The 12,333-nt window shown below is 36.4% G+C and overlaps 1 protein-coding gene across 1 annotated transcript; it reads left to right on the plus strand.

The window, feature by feature from the left end:
* The first annotated feature begins 5,977 nt into the window (after positions 1–5,977).
* LOC109241410 (aspartic proteinase CDR1-like) lies at positions 5,978–7,182 on the plus strand. Its single transcript, XM_019408152.1, has 3 exons — positions 5,978–6,395; positions 6,497–6,536; positions 6,585–7,182. Exons 1-3 carry the CDS (start codon positions 5,978–5,980, stop codon positions 7,180–7,182), a joined length of 1,056 nt encoding a protein of 351 aa, XP_019263697.1.
* Positions 7,183–12,333: the final 5,151 nt, after the last annotated feature.

Consider the following 12,333-nt stretch of genomic DNA (forward strand, 5'->3'; position numbering starts at 1 on the left):
GAACAAATCTCTGCATATTAATGAGTTCCAAATAACATAAAATTATTTTGTATTAATATCAATCATAAAATATTAGAATTTATAAGTTATATGAAATAACGCATAACCTTCCAATTTCAGACTAGGAATTGCTATTTTATCCGGTGCAGTTACCTATATTCCCTGAGCTAAGGGTGGGAACCGCACCTTGGGTAGAGGTGGCCCCACTTACTTTTGATTCTATCAGTTCCAACAAGGGCAGCGGGAACGAGTGATATGCTTGTCCCCACCAGTACCACCATTCATTCCTGTGAACTAGCCCATCTTAAGGAGTGTGCTAGTGAGTCCCAAGCGAAGGAAAGAAGGACATGCGAGGCATAGAGAGAAATCAAGGACAAGACACGACTCAGACCCCGATAAATTTGATCTTCATTAGCCTTGTCATCCACAGATCATTTCTCTCCTTTGAAAGTGAAGCCCGTTTGAAGGCAAGTCATGGTATCCGGTATCGGACATTGAAAGGGGATGCCCGGGCATTGATAAGGAAGGATTCTTTCAGAGGCGAAAGGCCATGGAGATACCTCTGTGATCCATGGATCTCTGATCGGGAAACCATATCCAAGCTCTGTGGCTAGTCTGTGCTCTTTGGACTTTTCAAACTTAGCGAACTGAAACATCATTGGGGAAAACTTGGCTGTGGCAAGTCAAGGAGTGGGTAAGTCAATGGATTTCAGAGAGAAGTCCCATCAATAGAAGAAAAGAATGTTCCAGGAAAGAAAGAAACAAGGATATCCAAAAGAATAGGTCTTGAAGGAAGGCAGTCAGGAAGTTATTCCTATAATAAGGAAGGGCGGTCTTTCAAAAAGGCGTGAATGTACATAAAAAATATCTCATGGATAAGCTTCACGACCATGCAGTCTTCGTAATAATACTCTTACGGGCAAAATCACAAGTTGCGTTGCGTTTAAAAGATTCACCCTTGGTCTCTCATATAGCTAAAGCTCCATCATGACGATTTGCTATTTGATGAGAAATTTAAAAAACATCTATCGTCACTCAACACAATTGATCCATTTGGGTTTTATGTGGGAATTTAAAATTGTAAAATTACTAATCGCACAGTAGGGAATGTGTTATGTATTACATCACATATATGACGAGCGTCATATTAAATATAAGAAAAAAAAAGGTCTTAAAATGCAAAAATCCCAAAATAAAGATAAAACTTAGCAAATTTTTGAATAAATTTATAGCCAAAAATTGCATATTAACAAAATAGATGCAAAAAATTCTCTAGGGGACATATATTGCAATAATTTTACTTAACTAAAATGACATTAAAATACAAATACCCTATTTTAACCAAAAGAGCATAATATATTTCCTTTGTGAAAAAAAGGCATAGTATATCATCAACCGCACTTTCTTCAATAGGTGACTTTACAACTTCTCACACCAAAATTCAGTTTCTACGCAATTTGACATGGAAGAAGGGAAGAAACTCGGAATAAAAAAATAGAATAAGCACACCGAAGCAAAAACGGCCTAAATACTCCTCGGATAACAATAATATGAACATTTATCACTATTTACTGATTTGCAATATAAAATATAGATTGTTCTTAAAGTTAAGTACTATTTGGTTTGTGTACCAAACATTCATGAAACTATCAAATTTGCCTTTCTACTAATTATTCTCTTTATTGCTTTGATAGGGGATGCATGCAAGTTGCCACTACTGCTTCTCGAGGAGGTTCAAATATATACTAGTTTTCGTATCTCAACTCAATAACTATCACTCCTCTTGCCTTAATTGTTCATCTGCATATTCTAGATTCGACAGGTCCACTGTACTCTTTGCATCAAAGGCGGTGCAGCCTTGTATAATCGGGTAATCTGAACCTCTAATTTTAAAATATAATAGCTTCGTTTTAAGTTAAAAATGTGCACTGACAAAGTTTAAATTCAGGCTTCGTCCCTACCTTATCTAAGGCTAATCTTGCTCACACATACATCAAGATGCTTGGTACTAATGCAAGTGCTTATTCAATGTGCACGCTTTAATCCAACTGCTGCAGTTATTGATGATTTTAATGTTAAAGTTTATTTGAATCAATGATTGGCTTCAAGATAAGAGTGTAACGACCTGACCGGTCGTTTTGAGCATTTGTACTTCGCTTGCCAGTTCTCGGGCATGACTAGCCCCGTATGATGTATTATGACTTATGTGAATCGTCGATTTTTATTTTCAGGTTAATCGGAAAAAATACGGAAGAATGCTTCTCAACTTGATGCTTTAAATATGAAAGGTTTGACCATGTTTTGACTTTTTAGTGTTCGATCTCGAATTTAGATGGTTAGCTCCGTTAGGTGATTTTGGACTTGGGAGTACGTACGGAATGTGATTTGGAGGTATGTGTTAGATTTAGGCTTGAATTGGGGAAATCGAAAATTTGGTATTTTTCGGTCGGCAGTGGAAATTTTGATATCGGGGTCGGAATGAAATTTTGGAAATTGGAGTAGGTCCGTAGTGTCATTTGTGATGTGTGTTTAAAATTTCAGGTCATTCAGAGGTGATTTGATAGGTTTCAGCATCATTTGGCGGAATTCGGAAGTTTAGAAGTTCTTAGGCTTGAATCCGATAATGATTTGGTATATTGATGTTGTTTGGAGTGTTCCGAAGGTTTGAATAAGTTTGAATGATGATATGTGACTTGTTGGTATGTTTGGTAGAGGTCCCGAGGGCCTCAGATTGATTTTGGGTGGTTAACGAATCAAGGATGGAAGTTGGAGAATGCTGAAGATTAGTTCTCAACTGTCATAACCGCACCTGCGGAAAGGGGACCGCAGGTGCGTGCCCGCAAAAGCCCAAGAGCAAGCGCAAAAGCGGCCATAGATAAGAAGGGCAGGAGCCGCAGGTGCGCATATGGGACCGCACCTGCGAGACCGCAGAAGTGGGAATCGAGGTTTAAGTGAAAATCGCACCTGCGATGGATTTTTCGTTGGTGCGGCGTCGTAATAGCGACATAGGGACCGCAGGTGCGGCATCGTAAAAGCGACATGGGGACCGCAGATGCGGAAAATGCTGGGCAGAATGTATAAAAGGTTTTCTTCGCAAATTTTTGCCTATTTCCTCTATTTTTGAAGACGGGATTGGAGCTTTTGGGGAGTTTTGAAGAGGGAATCAAGGGGTTCTTAATTGTGGTAAGTTTCTTGAGCCTAACACTTGTGATTATGGTAATTTTTAGTTGTTTAAGCATGAGATTGGTAGAAATTAGGGATGAAATTGAAGGGATTAGGGCTTGAAATTGGAGAGTTTGATTTGAAGATTTGAGGGACCATTTGATGTCGGATTTTGATAATTTTTATATGTATAGACTCGTTAGTGAAACGAGTTTCTAGTTTTATGATTTTTGTCGGATTTCGAGACGTGGGCCCAGGGGCTTGGTTTGGGTGAATTTCGGGGTTTTGGTATAATTTGATAATTTTTCGTATGGGATTGGTTCATTGGCCTATATTGATTGCATTGTATTGCTTTTGGTCAGACTCGGGACGTTCGGAGGCCGATTCCAGAGGCAAGGGCATCGCGAAGTAGGGATTGGACCGGTTTGAGGTAAGTAATGATTGTAAATCTTGTCCCGAGGGTATGAAACCTCGGATTTCACATCGTTGTACTATTTTGAGGTGACACACATGCTAGGTGACGAACGTGTGGGCGTGCACCGTTGGGGATTGTAACTCGGTCCGTCCCGTAGCGACTGTTAAGTTGCGTAATTGACTTAAACCATATAATACTTATGTGATTTAGAAATGAATTTCTATAATTTGGGTTGAATGCCATATTTTGGCCTCGTGCCAAAGCTGTTTGGACCCTTAGGGGCCTTTTCTTATTATTTCCTCACTGTTTTGATTTAAGATCTGTACTCAGTCATGCTATATTTTACTGATTTCATAACTCTGTCTTTATTGCTCCGTTTTTCATGCATAAAATGATATTTTGGGTTGAGTACTCTGTTTTACTGATAGCCCAAGTGGCTTCAGAGGTTTCTGACTGAGTGAGGCCGAGGGCCTGTTTTGTGAGAATATTATAGGATCGGGCTACGCGCCGCAGCATGTTATTACTGATTCATGATTATGTGAGGCCGAGGGCCTGATTGATTTATGCCTCGAGGTGGCTTGTTACTGTGAGGCCGAGGACCTGATTGATTTATGCCACGAGGTGGCTTGTTATTGTGAGGCCGAGGGTCTGATTGATTTATGCCACGAGGTGGCTTTTTATAGCGCTTGGGCTGTAGGAGCCCCTCCAGAGTCTACACACCCCCGGTGAGCGCGGGTACCTTGAGTGAGTGATATGATGTTTTGCCCGAGGTGATGTTCTTGATTTATGTTGTGCCCGAGGGGCTGTTCTTGATTCATGTTGTGCTCGAGGGACTTTTTACGAGTGATTGTGAGGTATGCCTGAGGGGCTGTATATGAGCGACTGTGAAGTTTGCCCGAGGGACTATTCTTGATTTATGTTTGCCCGAGGAGCTGTTCACGAGTGATCTTTTGCCCGAGGGGCTGTTTATGATTTTTCTTCACTATTACTCTAAATTGCATTGAGCCTCTGTTGAAAATGTTGAAAAGCATCTTCTAATGATTTTTACTGAAAAGTGGATTTTAAACGAGATGATTTGACTCATATACTGATTTGGAAGCATGTTGTACTTACTGAGATTTTATGATGTGGATTTTATGTGTTTCCTTCTGCTCAGTCTTTATTTACCTTTATTACTTACTAAGTTGGCGTACTCACATTACTCTATGCACCTTGTGTGCAGATCCAGGAGTTGGTGGACGTGTTAGTGATTGTTGATTTCACCCGTCGCGAGTCTGTTCGAGTTAGCAAGGTAGCTGCATGGCGATCGCAACCCTGCTCTTCTCCCTCCTATCTTTCTATAGATTGTTATTAGTTGTTTTCTAGACTTTACATGTCTTAGTGTTATCGGACAGCCCTTGGTAGATGCTCATGACTAGTGACACCCCGATGTCGGGCTTTCTTTCCGCGCTGTTGTTTTGATTTAAACACTTTATGAAGGTTTATTGTTAAATAACTTTGATTTATCTTAAGAATGAAAATATTGATTGGTTTTTGTAATGTGTCGGTTTGCCTAGTACCACATTTGGCTCCATCACGACCGGGTTGGTTTTGGGGTCGTGACAAAGAGGCTGCAGTAAAATGAAAGCAGTTGATAAAGAGTCTCGGAAAGTAGCTGCAACACTAGCCACATCACCACAATTGATCAAATCTCTACAATCACGGTAATTTTTGAATTACTTCTGCCACTTCCGAGTTCGATGATATTTGTGGAAGCCACCCTTATCAAGCAACTTTGCTATGCCAACAACAAACACAGAAACCAAAAAAAAAAAAAAAAAAAAAAAAAAAAAGCGTGTGCGTGTATGTTGATGGATCAACTTAAGGTGGATACATTCTGAATTGTCTTTTGAACAAAATATCTTTAATATCCTATACTTTTCCACTTCTTTTTCACAAACTTAGAGACAGTCAATTAATTGCATAGTTTGCACCCACAATCTTTGTGCTCCTTTCCGTATCTCTTCTTTTTTCCGTTCCTCCCTATTTTCTATGTTTACTTCATCAACTTCTAATGTACGTACTATGCACACAAAACGTGTGCCCTGAAAAAACTCAAACCTCATGTATTTAAGTTGTTGAATCGGTAGTTAACTCACAGAAAATATGCTTACCAATTTGACAAAAAAGAATCACATACCTATAAAAAGAAACATTATCCTTACGGTTCTATGCACCCTATTTCTTGTTCTCTCTCTCTAGCTTTTAAAGGAAAGTAAGAAAGTTAAAGGTCAAAATTTCCCCATTAATTTCTCAAAATGGTGGAATTGTTTCTTGTAGCATTACTATTGTTACAAAATTGTGTAATCACACCTGGTTCTGCATCCCATCATGATAGACTAATTATAAAAGTTATTCACTATGATTCTGTCTTTCTACGACCCAAAACTGACACTTGAAGATCGCATCAAAAGAATGAATCAACGATCAGAGGCTCGCATTTCAGATCTAATGAATATCTCAAATAATCTGAAAGAAGATGCGGTTGACGTTCGGATTTATCCAGCTTATACCTCTCAGTTTCTTGTTCCATTAAAAATTGGTACACCTCCTGTGCCACAAATTCTTACCATGGACACTGGGAGTGTATTACTTTGGGTTCATTGTGGCTATACCATTGGTGGTGAAGCCTCACCAGCTCCATTATACCACAATGCACATTCTTCATCATATGAAGAAGATGTATATTGTGAGACATCTATATGTGACCTTATGACTCTTAGAGGAAGATGTGGAAGAATCTCAAGGAGATGTGAGTATTTTGTAAAATACGCAAATGGTAAGAGTAAGAGGCATCTTGCTTCTGAAGTTCAATCAATGACACTGAAGTGACTATCAAGCGTCTTATTTTTGAATGCTCAATCTATTCTGATGGTGCAGATCGTGTTAGTGGAATCCTTGGATTTGGACAAACAGCTGTGTCTTTGATTTCACAATAAAATTATACTGGATTTTAATACTGTATCAGTGATATAACTGATGTAGAGTATGATTCAAATGCATTAATTCTTGGAGGCAAGCCTATAATGGAAGGAGCGTCCACTCCCATGTTTATGGTTATAGGCAAATACTTCATAACTTTAGAAAAAATCAGTGCCGGGAACAAGTTCCTTGACATTGATCCAAGCATATTCAAGAGGATCGATCATCAAGGTGGAATGCTTGCTGATACTGGGGCCACTTCTAGTTATTTGCCTGAGATAGCATACAAGAAACTGAAGGAGGAAATTAAATCTGTAATTGATACGATGTTGGTAGAATTTATAAGCACAAGACCAGAAGAGCTTTGTTACTATGGAGTTGTCACCGAGGATCTTAAAGGCCTTCCAACAATAGCATATCATTTTGTTGAAAATGCTAAAATGGAGTTTACTGCTGAAAATTTATTTACACAAGATGAAGCTGACCATTTCTGCCTGTCCATACAAATTTCTGAAAACAAGAACCCTCCTATGCCTTTTAGCGTACTTGGAGTTTGGGCGCAACAATTTTTCTATATCGGCTTTGACTTCAACACCATGAGAATGTCCTTCACTAGGATAGATTGTGACCGCCTGTTTGATTGATCATTATATTGTACTAATTAATTGCTTGTATTTTCCTAATTTCCTAGTGTTTGCAATCTTAAAAATTTCCGCGTGCCAAATAGAGAATAACATTTAGAAGCTCTAACACTAATTAAATTCATCTATGGAACCATTAAACAACTTCAAAGAATTATCGAGACAATAGCGCACTAATCGGCAGTTAAATGTACTGTCAGATTAGTATGAATTAGACTAATTTTCACAACCGCAAGCAAAGTTCAAATTCTTATTAAGATGGAAAGTGTATCCATTTTAGGACAATAATCAATTGAGTTTAGTGGTGACAAATGGACGAGTTTGATTGAATTTAGATGGGTTGAAAACGAGTTTAAATGGACAGGGTGAACGGGAGTTCATTAGGGACGGATTGGATGGATCAAACATCCAATCTTCTTAGTTTTGGAAGATTGGACGGATTGGATGGATCAAATAATTATGATTGTCATAATTACAATGGTTCTTTGAGCTTCCATTGCTAGGCAATCTTCTTAGTTTTGGAATACGAAAAAGAAGAAAAGAATAATTTGTGGTTAGGATTGGTGAGCTAGGGACAATGAAGAGTGTAAATATTTTCGTTTTATTTAGGATTTATAGTACTATTTGCATAATTCAAGGTAAAGTAGGACTAGGATTCTTCTTAACTAAATTTTGACACAATAAGAACTCCTACATAGGATATTTCACGTCTCCATTACAAATTAGGAATTCGTTCAAGAATTTATAATTTCGTTTCTTTTCCTATCCATTTTGAAAATTGCTAATGCTATGAAACAATTTAAAAACTTTATTAAAAAGTTTTGTACTAAAAGTACTTTCAACATCATGTTACTTTTCCACTTATTTTAAAAAATATATATATACAGACTCTCCAACTTGAATAGAACTGCGGAAAAAAAAAAATATACAGACTTTCCACTTGCTTGGAAGGCAAGCCTTTCTTAAATATCTTAATCCCAATATTCTCCATCTACACTTTTCTGTTTATGATTTTAGACACTAATAATTCCTATATTAATCCAAAAATGTGACTCATATATTGTTGTGGCGCAATTCATTTAAGGAATTTCGAAAGTGATCATGTTATTCATTGATTGCATTTGGATTTATTAAAAGTAGTTTCATCAAACTAAGTTAACTTACTGTTTTATTAAAGATTAACGTCAATCAGATCTCACAATAATACAAACAAAAGCTGACCAGGAAATTGCCCTAAATTAAGAATAAAAATTTCTTGCTAAACAAAATTTTTTCTTTGTATAACCTGCTAAAATAGTACTTACTAAAGAAGCATCTTGCTTCTGCCCATTGAAATGCGGGGCTTTTTTTTGTTTTTGTTTTTGTTGTTAAATTGATAAATTAAGAATAAAAATTTCTTGCTAAACAAAATTTTTTCTTTGTATAACCTGCTAAAATAGTACTTACTAAAGAAGCATCTTGCTTCTGCCCATTGAAATGCGGGGCTTTTTTTTGTTTTTGTTTTTGTTGTTAAATTGATAAATTAAGAATAAAAATTTCTTGCTAAACAAAATTTTTTCTTTGTATAACCTGCTAAAATAGTACTTACTAAAGAAGCATCTTCCTTCTGCCCATTGAAATGCGGGGCTTTTTTTTGTTTTTGTTTTTGTTGTTAAATTGATACATAATATATAAAAGCAAAATTAATTACAAGCCAGTGGATGCTCTGCGGTAGTTCCGGAGTTTCATCTACTACATTACCAATACATTATAATATATTGTCGTTTAAAAGCAATACCTTAAATGTTTATCCATACTGCTTCATGACAAACACGAGAGGAACTACCATTGAGGTGGATTGACAATTATGTAGTTATTGACTAGGTAAAAAATTGATAAATCAATCGTCTGCTCGAGCTAGTGTCACTCTAAGTAATCATGAACTCACTAATATAACGTACGTAACACTCTTGGATTCAAAATGATGTCAAAAAGTTATGATATTTCACGATTCCTTGATTGATATTTCAAGATCCCCTCTTTAAAGAAGGGAGTATAACTATTTTATTTTTCATATTTTTTAATTATTCTCTTAACACTTTTTCGATATAACATCCTAATACAAGAATAAGCACCAGAGATTGTGGCGGATGGATAGAACCCTTTCATCCTTACTTAAAGACTCGGTTCGAGCCTTCAAAATGAAAAAAAAACAATATAGTAGAGATAGGGGCGGAGGTAGAATAGAAGCTATGGGTTTGGTTGAACCCAATAGCGTTGATCTAAATTATGTATTTGTCTTAAGAAATTTATTGAATATGTACAACTTATTAATTTAAAACCCAATAACTTAAAAGATTTAAAATTTTGAACCGATAAGCTTCAGATCCTGATTCCTCTCTATGTAGAGAGTGCTTTCTCCTTTATTAGGACTTATGCGGCACAGATCAAATTAGTTGGGGTTCTAAAGCAAGGAAACAGACATCACGAAAACCAAAAAAAGATGAAAAGGATAGGAAAATAGGAAACGGTTCAATCTAAACCATGCAATCTGAGCAAGAACACCAACTGACAGAACAAGAAATCGACCGGCTGCATCGGAGTACTCACAAACCAAAAACATCACAACACAACAACATGCCAGCTTCATCTGATAATGTAAGTCTCCGAGATAAACTCTTCCCCCAACCTTCCACTATGCCTACTGACTTTGCAACTCACTTCTTGAATAAACTTTGTCTGGAGGATGAAATAGATAATCACAAAAACCACCCCCACTTCATTCCCATAACCACAACCGATAAAACTAGACTCTATCGTCCATGGAACCAAGCCCTTATTATTAAGTTACTAGGAAAAAAAAAGGTTATCATTTTCTAAAAACGAAATTAGAACAACTACGGCAACTATTTGAACCACTTCTATTGATCGACTTAGGTTTTGACTACTATTTACTAAAAATCTCCATCTCAGACAATTACAACAAAATCCTTCACCAGGGGCCATGGTTTATCGGATCCCAATATCATACCATTAGACAATGGGAACCTAAATTTAACCCGGTTACTGCTAATATTAATCTATCCACACTACTAGAATTCCGGGAAAAAGCGACCAAAAAATAGCGATCAAAGTTGGTCTGAAGAGAAAAGCGACCAACGTCGGTCGCTAAACTAGTGAAAATAATAAAATAAATAAATGAAACAAATTAGCGACCAAGGTTGGTCGCAATTTGGTCGCTAAATTAGTCAAAATGTTGACTGGACTGGTCAGACTTGCTTGGTCAAAGGTTTACTGAGATTAGCGACCAATCTTGGTCGTTAAAGTGGGACCCACCTTCAAAATTTTATAATTATATTATTATTTTAAAAAAAATATAAAATTTAAATATATATAATTTAAACTTGGCGACCAGCGTTGGTCGCTAAATAAAGGGTAGGCAGATAGCGACCAAGTTTGGTCGCTAAAGTGGGACTNAACAGAGCGCTAGGACTCAAAACGACTGGTCGGGTCGTTACAAACTTTGATCGCTAAATTAATTTCATGTATAATTAGCGACCAAAGTTGGTCTCCATTGAGGTCAACAATGGTCAAAATTAAAAATCACTTTTGTATTTACTATCTAAATAATATAAATGTAAGCCGTTAATATATATAATATATATACTTACGCTGTACTATGCACTAAGTATAAGTGTATTAGGTAATATTATATCCAATATATAAGGCGTATATATATATAATATATATACTTACGTTGTACTATGCACTAAGTTTAAGTGTATTAGGTAATATTATATCGAATATATATATATATATATATATATATATATATATATATATATATATATATATATAAGTGTATTAGTGTATATACTGTACTATGCACTAAGTATAAGTGTATTAGGTAATATTATATCGAATATGGCTTATATATATATATATATATATATATATATATATACACTTACGTTGTACTATGCACTAAGTATAAGTGTATTAGGTAATATTATATCGAATATAAGGCGTATATATATATATATATATATATATATATATATATATATATATATATATATATATATATACATATATATAAGCTATATTCTTATAGTATTACCTAATACACTTATACTTAGTGCATAGTATAGCGTAAGTATATATATATATATATATTATATATATATATATATATATAATATATATACTTACGCTGTACTATGCACTAATGTCACGACCCCAACCCCGGTCGTGATGGCGCCCAACACACTGCTAGGCAAGCCCGACCAATTAAATAACCTTAATCATTTTTATCTAGTTCATGAATTAATTACCACAGATAAATTACTAAATCAAAATGCTAAATCCTGAAATAGAGTTAACATGCGGAAATCCCAAACATAAAAACGACTACACAGCCCGAAGAATCCGGTGTCACAAGTCTGAGCCTCTAATACATGAGTGTCAACCTACTACATATTGTTCTCTAGAAATGCGGAAATAAAGTAAATGAGATAGAAGGAAAATCAGGACTGCGAACGTGGAATGCAGCTACCTTGATACTCCCAGATATGATGCTAGGCAGAGAAGTCCTCACACAGCCTCAGGTGTACCTGGATCTGCACGCAAGGTGTAGGGAGTAATGTGAGTACTCCGACCCAGTGAGTAATAAACATAAATAAAGGCTGAGAATAAGAAATCCTTAATAGGCACAAAGTAATTCTATAAATACAGCAACTTGAACCCAGTAGTATAAAATCAGTAAATCAATGAAAATAATTATGGAAATACCACAACACATAAATAAGTAAATGACAATCAAATATGCAATGCAACACATAGACCGTTACTCTCCAGTACCCACTGCGGCGTGCAACCCGCTCCATTTATTTATCGTCGACGGCGCTCACTAGGGGCGTGCAGACTCCAGGAGGGGCCCCTTACGGCCCAAGCGCAATAATAAGCCATCTTGTGGCATCAACAAGGACCTCGGCCTCATATCAATATCAATATCATACTGCTGCGGCGCGCAACCCGATCCCATACTCAGTCCAAGATCACATAAGCCTCTCGGGCACAACAATATAGAAATATTCAGCCCAAACTTCATTTGAAAATATTAATTAAGTTTCTAGTTTGAGAAAAGGTGGCTGAGTTTGCAAAACAGTATTAAAT

The sequence above is a fragment of the Nicotiana attenuata genome, unplaced genomic scaffold (assembly GCF_001879085.1).
Source record: "Nicotiana attenuata strain UT unplaced genomic scaffold, NIATTr2, whole genome shotgun sequence".
NCBI lineage: Eukaryota > Viridiplantae > Streptophyta > Magnoliopsida > Solanales > Solanaceae > Nicotiana > Nicotiana attenuata.

Excerpts from the sequence above, each read along its gene's own strand:
- LOC109241410 (XM_019408152.1), top strand. The coding sequence starts at position 5,978 with ATGATTCTGTCTTTCTACGACCCAAAACTGACACTTGAAGATCGCATC. Across the intron at positions 6,396-6,496 it reads TTTTGTAAAATACGCAAATG|ATCGTGTTAGTGGAATCCTT; the intron begins GTAAGAGTAAGA and ends CTGATGGTGCAG. Across the intron at positions 6,537-6,584 it reads GGATTTGGACAAACAGCTGT|TGATATAACTGATGTAGAGT; the intron begins GTCTTTGATTTC and ends ATACTGTATCAG.